Source organism: Urocitellus parryii, chromosome 1 (assembly GCF_045843805.1).
Source record: "Urocitellus parryii isolate mUroPar1 chromosome 1, mUroPar1.hap1, whole genome shotgun sequence".
Lineage (NCBI taxonomy): Eukaryota > Metazoa > Chordata > Mammalia > Rodentia > Sciuridae > Urocitellus > Urocitellus parryii.
In genome coordinates, this window is record NC_135531.1 from 155,977,693 (window position 1) to 155,993,591 (window position 15,899).

Sequence of the window (15,899 nt, forward strand, 5' to 3'; positions counted from 1 at the left end):
CTTTCCCTAACCAGCTCCTGTCCATCTCTCATTATTGGCTGAGGTTTCTCTACTGGGGTGTCCACCTCCTGCAAGAAATAGCCCCCACATCTCTGGAGACTAACAGGATACGAATGTGTGTCTTGCTCATGTAATATCTCATTGGGTATCCCCAGTAAGCAGCGCCCATTCATGTGGTCATTCAGAACCTAGGCCACTTCCCCTTTGAGGCCACAAGAGTCAGTGACCAGGAGACAGTCCCACTTAACCCTAACCACTTCAGCCTGACACAGGTGACTTTACCTCACCTTCCATAGGCTGGAACTCCATCATGTGCCCCACCCCTCCCAGTGGCAAGGGAGTCTGGGAAGTGGCCCTGGAGACCACGGGGGACACAAACAAGGGTGAACACCAGGAATCAGAGCCACAATGTCACATGCTTAAAGCCTAAATGGGGTGTCTCCTTTTACATTCTGTACTTTTCCGTCACGGACCTTGTCATACACTGAATTAATTAGATATTTAAGTATTTCTTACTACCCGTTCTCACCTGCCACAGTAGAAGGGGAACTCTGTAGGAGCAGAAGCAAGTTCCGTTTCACTCACTGCTTTATCCCCAGTAGCACCATCAGCATCTAGTATGATGTAGGCACTCAGTAAGGTCAGTGGGAGAAGGGGAGGAAGGAGGGAGGAAGGGGAGAAAGGAGGGAGGAGGGAGGGAGGAAGGGAAGGAGAAAATAATAATTCAGGGAAGGAAGGAGAAAACAAAGTGAACGAGGAATGCCTGGGTGGGATCCTAACTCTTGCCACTAATTCTGTAGCTCTGTGTCGATTATTTAATTCTATGAGCCTCAATGTCCTCATATGTAAAGTGGTAAAAATCATTCTTACCATACAAGTATCACCGTGTGACCAAATTGAGGCTGCATCTCAAGGTTCCTAGCACAGTGCCTGACAGGGGCTAGGTAAGTAACACAGCAATCGCTCTGCCTGCTATATATATCCTATATTATAATATAGGTAGAGGCTGTACTTCCCCAAACACTGTAGGAAACTGCTTCCAGAAAGTTCTTGCAGATGCGTCTTTGGGCTGAGTGTGCATTCCTAAGAGCACATGCCGGTGCTTCTTTTCTGGGAGCTGGGGGGACATGAAGAGCCGGATCCCTTTGGCACATTCCCATCGTGCTTTCTCTCCCTCCAGGTTAAAGTTAAACAGCAAGAGGAACCAGCTGGTCAGAGAGCTGGAGGAGGCCACCAGGCAGGTAGCAGCTCTACACTCACAACTGAAGAGGTGAGTGGTGGCCCTGGGTGACCGGCCCCCTGGGGATGGCCAGGTGCAGGTGTTTCCAGATGGCCCAGCTGAGATCTGACCCTGACTTGTCCTCTCTGGCTCCAATGTAGATGTGTGAAAGCTCAGAAATGGTGGTGAGGGTGGCGGGGACAAGGTCTTTCCCCTCCCTGAGCTGCTCCCACTGAGAGGGCCCCGGTCAGGCACTGGCATGTCTGAAGAGGCCTCTGCTGCTCCGCTCTAGAGCAAGAGGGTCCGGCCTGGCTCAGGAGGGCAGCAGTGCATCACCGGAATTGACACCAGCATTTTGTGTTTATTAGATTTTTTTTTTTTTTTAACGGTTGCCTTCTTTGTGTAGCAGGTGCTACTGCTTTTCAAATAGCACTTAGGATGTCAGGTTCCCTTTTAAAGTAAATATTTTAAGGTAGAAAAAAGTGAGCTGATTTTAAGAAAAACAGTAAGAAATATTTCAGGTTGGGTTCAAATATGGTACAATATCATGGCCAGCTGCGGAGTTGCACGACTGTAAGCTCAGTGCCTGGGAAGGCGGAGGCAGGAGGATCTTGAGTTCGAGGCTGGCCTCAGCAATTTAGCAAGACCCTGTCTCAGTGTAAATAAAAAGGGCGGGCTGGGATAAAATGCACCCGGGTTCTCCCCCCAATACCGAAAAAACAAACAAACAAACAAAAACAAAAACCCCAGCATCATGAAAATGCAATGTGGCCGGTGGAGAATTGAGAAATGCATAGGAGGCAAAGTAGACTTTCGGGCATCTCTCTTAGGTTCAAAGTGTGGCCCTGCCACTCTGGTTATGTGGCCTTCTTGGGTGTGTGTTTTCTCTGCGGTGATGTGGGGGTGCAAGGTGGCCGCCAAGCGGGCCCAGTGGGACCACGTGTTCTAAGAGCCCTGCTTCGTTCTCCGACGCTCACATACAGTCCCAGCGGCCCACTTCATTAACGTTCTGGGTAGTCACTGTCCCTGTTCTCATTGTCCCCAGCCTCTCAAGCAGCATGCAGTCCCTGTCCTCGGGCAGCAGCCCTGGTTCCCTCACATCCAGCCGGGGCTCCCTGGCCGCCTGCAGCCTGGACTCCTCCGCCTCGGCCAGCTTCACTGACCTCTACTACGACCCCTTTGAGCAGCTGGACTCGGAGCTGCAGAGCAAGGTGGAGCTTCTGCTCCTGGAAGGCACCACGGGCTTCCGGCCCTCGGGTTGCATCACCACTATCCACGAGGACGAGGTGGCCAAGACCCAGAAGGCAGAGGGAGGTGGCCGCCTGCAGGCCCTGCGTTCCCTGTCTGGCACCCCAAAGTCCATGACTTCCCTGTCCCCACGTTCCTCCCTCTCCTCCCCGTCCCCGCCCTGCTCCCCTCTCATCGCCGACCCCCTTCTGACTGGAGATGCCTTTCTGAGCCCACTGGAGTTTGAAGACCCAGAGCTAAGTGCCACTCTGTGTGAGCTGAGCCTCGGGAGCAGCACCCGGGAGAGATACCGGCTGGAAGAACCAGGAGCAGAGGGCAAGCCTTTGGGCCAAGGTGGGGAGCGCCGTGTCCGCAGGGTGGGACCAGGAGTGGGGGCGATGTGTTGCGCTCAGGGCCCCTGTGGTGCCTGTGGCCGACACTTCCTGTATGCCAGGCCTTCATACGGTAGATAATTTAGTCATTCAGGAGACACATCAGCTCCATATGTGCTAGGTCCTGCACCCGGCCTTTCTCTTGGTGAACTTACTCATTCAACAGATGTTTAAGTACCTACTAAAACTGAAGGCCACATTCTGCACTGACAGATGCATTCAGCAGACAGGCCACATCCCAAACACTGGGCGAGTCCCTCGATCAGTTGGTAAGACACACAAGTTCCTGTTCTCAGGAAGCTGAGTTTTCCTTGAAGACACAGGTGAGAACATGTATCCAGATGAAAGTACCCAGAAGTACATCATGCAGGGCATGTGATAGCGCCTTCAGGCCTGAGAGGGACAGCCAGTTCACACTGGGTTGCAAAGAAAGGTGACCTGAGAGTAGAGGCTTAGATGACAAAAAGGAGCCAGCTGTGAGTCAGTGAGAGCTGGTGAGTTAAGCGAAGGTCCATTAGGAGGAGAAGTTTATCTTTTGCAGCAACTACATAACAAAGCACAGTACTTGACATTTACTGAAGATGTACTATACGCTGGTAAAAGAGATTGCTTCTCCTTTGCCCATTTCACAGATGAGGAAACTGAGGTTGAGAGAGGCAATATCACTTGCCCCCACTGACCCAGGCGGCAAACAACAAAGCTGGGATTGGGACCCAGGGTTTGCCTATCCCAGAGCCCAAGAGCTTTCTAGCCATGCCCCTTCCCACTATGATGGGAGGCAGCTCAGTGTTTATATGTGTGACACTCCTGGTGCTTGCCAGCCCCACCAATTTCCTTTGGCTCAGGACCTGATGGTCATTACAGAGCAGGTGCCCAGTAAGCTCACCCGGGGCTCCTCAGTTTTCCTGGCACCCCGTCCCTGCAGCACACATACCCAAAACACAATAGTAGCCATGATGCCTTGACCCAGCTATACAGAATTCAGGGACCATTATACACATTTACCCATTGTTAATCTCACAATGCTGAAGTGGGGTTGATATTATCCTCATCTTACAGATGGAAAAGGCAAGGCACAGAGAGGTTAAAAGACTTGTCTTAAGATTAGTTGCACAGCAGTGACAGAATGAGGATTGGCCCCTGCCCAGGTCCCCTCTGTAGCATATGCCCAGCTCTGTCTGCAAATGGCTCAAGCTCCTGGCTCCTCATGAGGCCAAGCAGGAGAAGCTGGACCCATCTCAGCCTTATGACTCCGGGAATGGGCAGAACTGACACTCTTGGGCCCAGAATTGTCCATTTACTTTCAAGAGCCAGTGCGAGCCAGCCCTGGTTAACCAGGGCTCTGAGTGGCAGTGGTTGCTTTAGAAAAGGAGCCGAGAGATCCCTGGGGTTCCCTCATCAAGAAGGGAGTCTTGCTGGGTGCTCTCAAACAAAAATAAAAACAAGCCTCCGCCTACAGCAGGTGGCAAATGGTTCCCTGGAGAGGAAGGGGGTACAGGTGGTGCCTCTCACCAGGCTGAAGGGTGTCTCTGACGTTGAGTGTCCCCAGGACACTCAGACCCCTGCTGGGTCCTGGGGAATGACTCCCCTCCCCTCCCAGACCGTGTCCTTGGGGCTTCTGGGCCAGAGACTACACCCGGGGCTGGACACATTTCCTTCGTGCCATCTCTCGAAGCCTCCCCCGCAGAGAGCGATGCCAGCCAGAGCTCAGACGCTAAGCAGGTTATGCGATTAGGGCCGCTGCTCAGTCAGCAGACAAATTAATCTCCTTAAGTGGGTTAGTGGAGGGTGGAGATGCGCGGGGCGAAGGCGGGAGGTCTCCTGGGCTCAGCGTGGGATGCAGGCTGGGAGAGCTGCTTCCCGATGCCAGCACGTTTCTTCTCCCTTGTTCTCCTGCTCACCCCTCCTCTTCCCAGTCACTGTGCCCCAACTCTGTGCACTGCCATGTGGTGAGCCCCTTTCTCCCATCTGTCCCCGGTGCCTGGCACACAATGATGCTTAGAAGTGTTGGCCGTGAAGTTGCAAGGCCTGGATCTGTCCTTCCCCACCTGACAAGGGCCAGAAACTTTGTAGCCCTAAACCTGGCGACAGGCCTGCAACTACCATAGGTACCCATTATTTGGGTCAGGAAGGAATGTGCATAGTGTGGCACCACACCTAGCTGTAAACCCCAGTCAGACTCAAGGACTTGTGTTCAGGGGAAGAAGCAGAGGGGGAGAGCAGGGACCTCATCCTTCGCCTGCTCCTGCTCAGGAGTCAGGCCTGTACTTCTGCTCCAAGTGTGTAGGGTTGGGCCTAGAGGACATTGCCATAGCGATAGAGGTGGACAGTGGTAATGAACTTGGTGGAGCCCTTGGCCTGGACCAGGCTCTGTACTGAGGACTTCGCCTATGCTGCCCCCCATTCCCCCCCTCCCGGGTCTAGCTAGAGTAGGTGTCACCATCTCCATTCCACAGAGGAGGAATCTGGGGTTTAAAAGGTTAGCTGTGGCCTAAGGTCGTAAAGCTGTGGGGGTGGAATTGTGTCTGCACCCAGACAGTTTGAGTCCAGAGTCTGGCGTGTTAAACGTAAAATCATTCACCATCCTTTCCTTGCTCCGAAGCAAAGCAGGGCCTTGCTCAGAGCTCAGAGGTGGTTGGAGTTTGGTGGGACAGAGGGGAATCAAAACTGTGAGGCCAACCCCTGTCCTGGCATCTGATCCTGCCCTGCTCTCTTTCCTTTCCCCCCCCTCCTCCTCCAGCTGTGAATGCAGCCCAAGGGTGCGGCCTCAAAGTGGCCTGTGTCTCAGCCGCAGTGTCAGTCGAGTCAGTGGCTGGGGACAGTGGTGTGTACGAGGCTTCTGTGCAGAGGTGGGTCCCTGAATGCTGGTTCTGTGTGTCTGGGGAGCTTGACCCCTAGGTGTGCAAAGCGGGCCTGTGGGAGCACCTGGCCTTCGACCCCTCAGGTGCACAGGAGGTCATTTGTGACAGCTCCCACTGCCCTCACAAACCCCATTTGGGACTGTGCCTAAGATGCAGCTGCAGAAACCCACAGACGTGGCTTTTCCTGGGGCTAGAGCTGCTTGGGATCTTTGTGGGATCCAGTTCTAGGGCAGCTATTGCAAAGTGCCTGCCAGAGAAGCACGTGCTAGAAAAGGGAAGCCCTTTAAGAGGCACCCAGAGCAAAAGAGGTGGAAGTGGGGTCTGGAGGGTTGCTGGGCACACCCCCATTGTTCCTCCTGGAGGACGTGGGTGACAACCTCCCAGAGAGAACTATGTCTAATTGACTATCCCAGGGCCCCTGCAGGGAAGTTCACTCCCTCTTCGGGGTGCCTTTCAGACTGGGTGCTTCAGAAGCCACTGCTGCATTCGACAGTGACGAATCAGAAGCAGCAGGTGCCACTCGGATTCAGATTGCCCTGAAGTAAGTGGAAGATGAGGACAGAGGGGAGGGTTCTGCAGGGGCTTCTTCTCCACCCACGGCCTTTACTAGCGTTTATCCTCATAGCTGCCTCGGGAGGAGGGCAGAACCGGCAGGACCTGTTCACCAGGGGAGACTGTTCGCCACCAGGGAGGCTCTGTAATAAAAGCGTACTTGCTTCTTCTCCGCCTCCCAGCTCCCCATCTACAGCTGAGAAACACAGGTTTCTAAAGACTGTGACTCGCCCCAGCACCTGAGCTGGGCAGTGGCAGAGCCAGAACCAGGTCTGAGACCTCCTGCCCGCCAGGGTGTCTGTTCATTGTCACTGTGGCATCTGTCCATCCCCATTCGGACTCCAGTGACTTGGATCCAAGTTGAACATGGGGTAGGGGGAGCGTGGCCCACATAAGCGTGGTTTCCTCTTAATGGAAATGACTTCCATATTTTTTAAGTAGGAATTAATTGCTAGCATTTCAGTATCAGAAAACTGCCCATAAACTTCTGGCCTCTCTTTAGAAGTTCAGAGGACTGACAGCTCCAGACCTGCCTCTTTATATGGCACTGTAGCTCTAGGTCTGTGTGGCCCGGTTCCCCGCAGTTCCCACCAGCCAATAGCCACATCTTGTTATTATTGAGAGAGAGAGGTGTGTTACTAATAGGTGTTGCTCTTGCCCCTTTTCACTTCAGGTATGATGAGAAGAATAAACAGTTTGCAATATTAATCATCCAACTGAGTAACCTTTCTGCTCTTTCCCTGCTGCAAGATCAGAGAGTGTGAGTATGTGGCTGGGCGGTTGTGTGTTCTCTCCTCACCCTCTCTGGTTATCCCTGGGGACACTCTTCCTCTCTGTCCTGCAGGTATCCGTGCATGGGACCGTGATGCTAAGTGTCACTCCTGTCCATTCCCTTACAGACACCATGGCCAGAGGCTGTGGGCAGTCTCCATTCCTTCCCCAATGCATCCTGGGTACCTACCTCAGGATGGGGTGGCAAGCCGGTCCTTCATGGACCCTGCCCCTCAGGACGTCAGCCAAGAATGGGCACAGTCCTGCTTGTCTTCTCAAGTGTTCTACCCAGAAAGGAGCCTCCCTCTCTTCAGAGTTGATGCCAGTTTTTTTGGCCAGGATGTGACTGGGTATTCCCCGGAGGCTGATGGGATGGCACACACCTCTGCCGTCTCCCTGTTGCTCCTCCCCCTGCAGACCGGGTTTAGTTTCCTCGCACTCACCTGAATACCTGTTTTCTCCTGTAACTAGACTGTGAGGCCTGGCAGACAGCAGTAGGGGCAACTTCTAGCCCCCATGGGGGTGGAACATGGGGAAAGAAAGATGGAGGGTGGGAAAGCCAACAGAGCAGAAGGAAGACAAGACTGGACCCTTGGGTCACTTCCAGGCTTTGCCTGTGCAAACAGTGGCAGGACAAACAACCTCCCCGTCTCGCTGGTACCCCTGCAGGGGTATCTGGGACAGTGCCTAGAGGGCGGGGGTCTGGCCCCGAGGATCAACACGTCTGTGGTTTTGCTCAAATCCTCAAGTTCTCCTCGGAAGGAGTTGTGGCTCTTTGCCTTCTCTATATGAGGGGCCTGACGGTCCCCCTGCCCAGTGGTCACAGGCATCCCTCGCAGATCCCTGCACAGCACCCCCAGCTTGCCTGCTCCACTGCGCTTTCCTGGGGGATTTTAGCAGCTGAGAACCTGCACATCAGCCTCAGATCCAGGTTGACCCGACCTCCCTGGCGGTTCTGTCCCCTTTTAGGAACATCCGCGTGGCTATCCTCCCTTGCTCTGAAAGCACCACCTGCCTATTCAGGACCCGGCCCCTGGATGCCTCGGACACCCTCTTGTTCAACGAGATGTTCTGGGTGTCGGCGTCCTACCAAGCCCTTCACCAGAAGACCTTACGAGTCGATGTCTGCACCACCGACAGAAGCCACGTGGAAGAGTGCCTGGTGAGGGCTGCGTCTTCTGTCTGTCGTCTGTCTGTCTGTCTGTCCGTACGTCCATCTGGCCTTCAGTCCTTCTGGGGACCAGTCCACCCTGAGCTTTGAGAAGGCTGGAAGGAGAGACAGGCTGTGGTGTGGGTCAAGCCTGGATTCCAAGCAGAGGTGTTTGCATGGGGAACGTTGGGGAGCTCCTCTCCGGCGAGGTGGCATAACGGACCTGAGAGGACCTGGACGATGCTAGCCCTGTGCCTCAGTTTTACTTCCCAGCCTCAGAGACAAGAAACACATAGTCATACAGATAAGTTCAGATCCCACCTACCACTTGCTATATAGCTGGGTGACGTAAGGCAAGTTACTTAAAACGTCTCTGATTTTCATTTTTCTTGCTAATAAAATGCAGATAAGTCCTCCCTCACGCCCATCGTCAGGGTTACATGAGGATTCGGTACATGTGAAACACTGAAGTGCCTGATACGTGGTCAGTTCTAGTTAAAGATGAGGCTTTTGCTGGTCCCCTAAATGCCCACTCCATGCTGAGTGCTGGAGGCCCCTGCGAGAATCCCTTAGATGAGGAGCCAGCTCGGACGGCTGACACTCAGACAAGCTGGCAGGGACCGTGTTGGCAATGTGGGTTGAGGTGAGAAGAGCAAATGTAGGTCCGGGGCAGAGGAGCCATGCGGGCTGTGTTTGCCTCTCCGTCTTCCCCGCCTCCTTGACAGGCTGGTCATCTGGTGTGAACACAGGCCTTTGACTGGAGCAGGAGCATCTTAGCTGTCCAGCCTTGCCTGGGTCTGCTTCTGCTGGAACACCCTGTCTGGTGGAACTATGGAGCCACAGGGAATGTCAGTCCTCAGCCTGGTCATCAGGCCTGCCCATCCCAGCCATCACCTGAGAATCTCTACTTCTCGGTCTCAGTTTCCTTATCTGTAAAATCTCACTTGTGCTGTTTCCTTAGCAAGTTGTTCTCCCGGATTCAGTGAAGCACTAAAGCCACGCTTCTCAAACTTTGCACTGAGTTCCCTGGTGCTCGGCTTAAAATGCACATTCAGATTCAGTAACTCTGGAGTGTGGCCGGAGATGCCCCCAGGGGGTGACATTGCTGCTAGGCCCTGGGTCACACTTTGTGTAGCAAGGATGTAGGACAGTGTCTGCACTCACTCAGTTTCCACTGGACATGAGTTCCCACCTCTCTCCTGCTCAGCTGGGGTCCATAACAGGGTTGCTGCCATTTATGGTGATACCAATGCTAACAATAATGCGGTGGCAGGTGTACATAGGATGAATTGCATGAGGCAGGCGTTGAGCTAAGTCCCTGGCATGCATTCTCTCTGTTGATCCTCGCTGCAATCTAATGGGGTAGGTACTGTATATCAGTAGGGAAACTCAGGCTAAAAGAAGTAAAAGACCTTCCCTGAGATCACACGGCTGGAAAGTTGCAGGAGCCATATTTGAACCCAGGCACGTTCCCCTGTGAAGCCCACCCACACCAGCCCCGATGTGCTGTCTCTACCAGCACAGGGCTCCCTGGAGCTACAGGTGGGGATGGTGGCTTAAAGGGTTTGGCAGGCGTGGTAGACGTTGAACGAAAGAACAGAAAGCTTTTCCAGATCCAGACCTGCAGTGAAGCCCTTTCCTGAGCCTGGGCATTCCTACATGAGAGGAGCCCCAACCCTATTTTCTTCTCCTAAGTGGATCCCTTTTATTCCTCTTTCCTAATTGAAGTCTGGCCATCGCTGGTTGCCATGGCAGCAGCCAAAGCGCTCATCTCACCGCGGCTTCTCTCTGCCTGTGGCCAATGGGAAACCTCCTTTCCCGCAGGAGTGCGGACGTGGAGTGTCAGGCTGTCGTGTTTTGGTGGCTGGAGGAGGAGAGGAAGTGAGACGAGAGGGAGAGCGGGCTTGCTGCTCCCACGTGGAGTCTCCCTGCATTGCCAGGCAGGAGGAATCCCCAGTCGGGTTCCAGCATTTAATGGGCCAGCATTACTGTCTGCGAGTCTACTGTTGGGCCAAGAACTTCACGTGTGCAGAGTCTCATTCAGTTCCCCACCCAGCCCCTCGGATAAGGAACCCATGATCTCCATTTTGCAGAAATGGGATCAAGACCCAGAAAGGCTAAGTCACTGCCCAGCTCACCTTGCGCGTGGAGAGACAGCGTGGATTTGAATACGAATACCGCTCAATGCCTCTCAGGGTTATTGTAAGGGCTCTCATGTCCCCAGACCTCGATTATGGGTTTAGAGGGACATGTGCCTGCCTTACCGCAGGTGGCAGTTCCACCGGATGCTCGAGGATGGCATCTCAGGGTCCCTGGCTCCCTGTTATTCAGCTGCTGAGCCCAGTGTGGGCAGCTCAGGTCCTGCAGAGGCAGCCAGCTTCCCAGGTCCCATGGGGAACATCACCACCGCTCCCCTGGCGCTCCTTCACTAGCCCTGCTAAAGCGACCTCCCCACCTGTGCGTGGCTGGACAGACCATGCACACGACTTCGCTACACAGTGCTGACTTCTCATGATCTGATGCTGCCCAGCCTGAGACTGCGTCTCCCAGACCCTTTATTCCCACCTGTGCGCAGACGCTCACCCTGAGAGAGGAAGCAGAACCGAGTGCCCCGGCTCCACCCCCACGTGGCTGATTCTGCCTGTCCTCTGGGCTCCTCCACACTCCTGCCAGAAGCCACCCCCTCGAGGACATCACCCGACCATTGTTCTGCTCTCTCCTACCCCCAGCTTTCCCTCCCCTACTGAGTGCAGCCTCCAAGAGTCGCAGCGTGCTGCTGTTTCTCTTCCACTCACAACAAATGAGCAAAACCCCTTTTGTCCCGTTTCCATCTCCAAGTATGACACAATTTCTTCCCTTTTCTTTATAGCAGAAGACAAAAGAGATCACTTTCCTTCTGGAACCCAATCTCAGAGGGCTTCTGGCCTCGTGCTTTGCTCCTCGTGGTCACTGGTGACCTCCCAGTCATTTAGTGCAGTGGCTCCTTCTTCACCCTCATCCTCTGAACATCTTCCTCCACGTTTTCTCTTTACCTGGCTCCCCTGTCACCTCACCTTCATGGTGTTCTTCCCATGTCACTGGCTTCTCTCTTGGTCTCCTCTGCTGACCCTTCCTCATTTCCCTGACCTATGTCTGAGGGCCCCAGTGCTCCATCCTAGCTGATCTCCGCTTTCCTAGTCCCTTCCTTGGTGAACTCTCCCCGTCTTCAAACACGCTGCCAGGTGTGTGGTTGCAGCCTGGGTCTCTGCTTACCTCAGACCTCAGATTTGCAAGAGCCTGTTTGCATCTTCTCTTACACGTCTCAAGAGTACCTCAAGCCAGCGTGGCCACAAGAGCACGCCGATGTGCCTCCCTGTGTCTTTGCCATCTGGGCTGATGGCAACCTATTCCTCAGGCCATTGCTCAGGCCAGACACAGTGGCCTTTCTTGTTCTCCCACCCCATCTTGTGCAGTTCACCTTCTAAAGATCCCTAGAACCCAACCATGTCCCCCCGGCCTAAGCCACTGTCATCGCTCACCTGAGTGATTGCAGCAGGCTCCTCTTTGGTCTCCCACTTTTGTTGTCTTCTCCCCCACCTCCTGGGAGCCTGCAGGTAGGAGCCATTCTCTGTTTTTCCAAATGAGGAGGCAGGTGCCAGGCAAGTCAAGTGTCAGCCTGGTGTCCCCCACCCCCCCAGCACTGCTCTCCTAGAAATCACCTTTATCCACCCAAATGTAGCACAGCCCGTCCTCCACTCCACTCCATCCTGACACAGGTTGAGTATCCCTATCCAAATTGCCTGAGACCGGGAACGTTTCTCATATACATATCTTGGGGTTGGGACCCAAGTCTAAGGAGAGGATTCCTTTATGTTTCACGTACCCCTCCTACAACTAACCTGAAGGGAATCTTTTAAAATATTTGTAATAATTTTGTGCATGGAACAAAGATTTTTCCCCTTGTGGCATCACACTGGTACTCAAAAAGCATTGGGTTTTGGAACATTTTGGATATTGGGTTTGGGGATTAGATACACTCAGCCTGAAGAAGGAGAAAGCAGGAGGGTCTCAGGGGGACTGACGAGCCCCTTCTGCATCCTGGGATCCATCCCTGACCATGTCCGGCTGCAGGCCCTCTTTGCAAACTACTGTTGCTATTTCTACCAGCCACGGGCACAGCCACTAATGTGAGGGAGAGGAGGGGAAGGAAGGTGAGCTAAATCCCAGATCTAACCGGGGCTTTCCAAAAAAAGAGTGGTGGAAGCAGTAAAACCTGAGCAATGATTGAAGTCAGTTTGTGGTTCCTCCCGCTAAGGAGAAACTTGCAGTGAAGCCTTTCTTTATGACATTATATCTGATTTGTCCATTGGTTGCAGTTTATTTTTATCATAAGGAGTGTATTTATATGATTCCAAGGAAAACTGTATGGAAATCTCACTAATAAGAAACCCCACTCTTTCCCCATCCCCGATTCTACCATCTACCTTTTGCTGGAACCATTTTGACCAGTTTCTTCTTTACCTCCCATTAGTTCTTGATTCATATATGATCATGTGATCATACTCACTCCCCTTGTGCCTCAAACATGGTACAATGAAGGGTATGTAGAAGGTACTGGGTGCAGTGGTGCATGCCTCTAATCCCACTTTATTTGGTTTATTTGGGAGGCTGAGATAGGAGGATCACCAAGTTTGAGACCAGCCTGGGCAATTTAGCAAGACTCTGCCTCAAAATAAAAAGTATTGGGGCTGTGGCTCAGTAGAGCCCTTGCCTAGCATGCATAAGGTCCTGGGTACTGATCCCCAGCTCCCCCCCCAAAAAATATATAGAGAAATAGATAAAAGATACATATGTTCTCCATTTTTAATACACAAAACAGTATACCATTTCTTTGGGATGTTTGCTTATACATGGCATCCTTTTGTGCACCGTGTTCCTTTTCTCCTTAGCAATGTGTCCTGGACATCTCTGCATCGGCACAAAGAGCGCTAATTTTTTAACCTGCTACATAATCTTCCATTGTATAGAGAGGTTGTACTTTATTCAAACAGTCCCCTTTTGCTGGACCTCCGACTTGTTTGAAATCTTCTGCTACTACAAAAGAAGTAAAAAATGAAGATTCCTTTTCATGGGTTATTTTCCCATTTACCCTGCTTATGCACGACTGTCTGTGGCCCAGACATCCACAAGGAGAATTGCTGAGTCAAAGGGTTAAATGTATCTGTATTTCTGCTACATATGGCCAAATTCCCTTCCTAGGGTTTCAGCCCTTTTCTATTCCCACCTGCTAAGTGAGAGACTGCTTGTTCCCCTAGCCTCCCTGAGAATGCGTTGTTGATTTTTTTGATGAGTGCATGTTTTGTAGGGGAGAAGTGAGTGTAGGTGTTTTTTTGCCTGACCTGTAATTACTCGTTCAATGTCCTGTTCCTTAGAGACCGCTAGCTCCTAGGAGATGAGACTGTTTGGGGACCTTCATTATCCTTAGAAGCTACCACACAACCTGATGCTCAATAGGGTTAATGTAGGAGAGGTCCCCAACACCAAACATCAAATAACCCAAATTAAAAACTGGCAAATCACTTGAATAGACATTTTTCCAGAGATGGCATACAGATGGCGAATGTGCACAGGAGATGTTCAGCATCACTAATCATCCAAGAAATGCACATCAACACCACCTTGAGATATCACCTCCCACCCATTAGGACGCTGCCTATCGAAACACCACAGAGAAGATACACAGCAAGCGTGTCATTGTGGAAAAAGTGGAACCCGACGCAGTGTTGGTGGCATTATAAAACAGTGTAACCGCCATAGGAAACACAGTGGAGCTTTCTCAAAATATTAAAAATAGAATTATCACGTGACCCAGTAGTCTCACTTCTGGATATCTATCCAAAAGAACTGAAAGTAGAGTCTGGAAGTGGTATGTGCACACTTGTGTGCATAACTTCACTTTTCACAATAGTGAAGAGGTTAGAAGTAACACAGATGTTCATGAATAGATGAGTGGTAGACATTGTGGTCTGGGCTCATGAAGGAATATCACTCAGCGATGAAAATGAATGGGCTTCTGATACATGCTACAATGTGGTTGGACCTTGAGGAGGTTGTTAAATGAAATATGCCAGTCACTAAAAGACATGCTACTTGGTTGCACTTACATGAGACATCTAAAGTAGTAAAACTTATAGAAATAGAAGCATGGGATTACCAAGGGCAAGGGGATAGAGGACAGGGGCACTGTGCTAAAGTGTAGCACTTCGTATTTGTAAGGTTTAACAATTCTGAAGATCTGTTTCACAATAATGTGCCTATGCTTAATACTAAGGAAACATACCCTTAAGATGATAAAGGTAAAAAACCATGTGGGTTTTTTAAACACAATAAAAAAGAAAAAACAGGATAGATGCTCAGGAAAATATTTGTTGAATGAGGGCTTGGGATGTGGCTCAGTGATGGAGCATATCAAGGTGCTAGATTCAGTTCTCAGCACCAAAAAAAAAAAACAAAGAATGGTATAGAGATGGTGGTACATGCCTGTGATCCCAGCTACTAGGGAGGCTGAGGCAAGAGGATTGCTGGAGCCTGGGAGTTTGAGGCCAGCCTGGCCACCATTGTGAGACCCCTTCTGAAAAAAAAAAAAAAAAAAAGATTTGGCAAATGAGCTTGCCGGTGAGTGAAGGAGTTACTGGAGATAATGCCTAGTCCATTCTTAAGCCTCCATCTCTACCTGGCAGTGGCGGTGTGGTGGTGTTTTCCATATTGTCCCCAAGAGCCAAATTCTGAGGACACCTTGTCACCCCCTATTTATATTCTCTTTCCTTCCACCCCCCACAGGGAGGTGCCCAGATCAGCCTGGCTGAGGTGTGCCGCTCTGGGGAGAGGTCGACTCGCTGGTACAACCTCTTGAGCTACAAATACTTGAAGAAGCAGAGCAGCGGGCCCAAGGCAGCTGGAGCCTCGGGCCCCAGCCCAGGGCCTGAACGCACGGTGAGCTGGGGTCATATCCCGGAGCCCCGACCTGTCACACAGGCAGCCGCTGGAGGGTGGGGGGAGCCTCTCCCCGAGCAGAGACAGGCAGGCCGGGGGCTCACTGGTGCAGGAGATGGGGTGGGGACGAGGAAGGAGTAAGAAAGAGGACAGGAAGGCGGGGCCGTTACTAAGGGGTGAGACCTGCTCTCTCTGCGTTTCCCCCTTCCTTCTGTGTTTTGCACCATCTAATATCACTTGCCTGCTAAACACCTTAGTTCACAGTTGTTTAGAAAGGGAGAGCCGGGGTGGAGCGCTTGCCTGGCATGTGCCAAACCCTGGGTTCTGTTTCCAGCACCAAAAATAGAGCGGGAAAAGAAGGTCGGAAGGTAGAAAGGAAACCTTCCTTAGGACCCTGCTGTGTAAGACCCATCCCAGAAACCAGAGAAGAAGAGTGGGGAGCCACGGCAGGGACAGTCAGAAGGCCCATGTCCCCAGCCGGCCGCAGGGCTCAGGCACGCAGCTCTGTGAGCCTCCCTGGTTTTCCTATGTGAGCCTTGAGAGGTTGCTGTGAGGTCTGAAGAGAGCAGGGCGTGGGGCTTGAGAAATGGTGACGGTTTCTCTATTATTTTGACTTGCTTAAGAATTTCACATTTGCCTCTTTGGGGTTTTAAAAAAAATAAGTTTCCTGTCTTAGTGCTTTGTAAGAACAGAGTCTTGCTCCCCTGAGTCCTGGCCGGTAGTCTACTTGGCCAGTGGGTGTGGACCTCAAAGGG

General features: G+C 52.0%; 1 protein-coding gene across 1 annotated transcript in view; it reads left to right on the plus strand.

Annotated features, from left to right (window-relative positions):
* The window catches only part of LOC144255837 (protein KIBRA-like), an 84,812-nt gene that overhangs the window by 42,987 nt on the left and 25,926 nt on the right, over positions 1-15,899 (plus strand). The window contains 7 exon segments of the mRNA XM_077800822.1: positions 1,181-1,270; positions 2,265-2,800; positions 5,579-5,687; positions 6,157-6,240; positions 6,925-7,011; positions 7,992-8,184; positions 14,992-15,144. Coding sequence (XP_077656948.1) covers positions 1,181-1,270; positions 2,265-2,800; positions 5,579-5,687; positions 6,157-6,240; positions 6,925-7,011; positions 7,992-8,184; positions 14,992-15,144 — 1,252 coding nt within the window.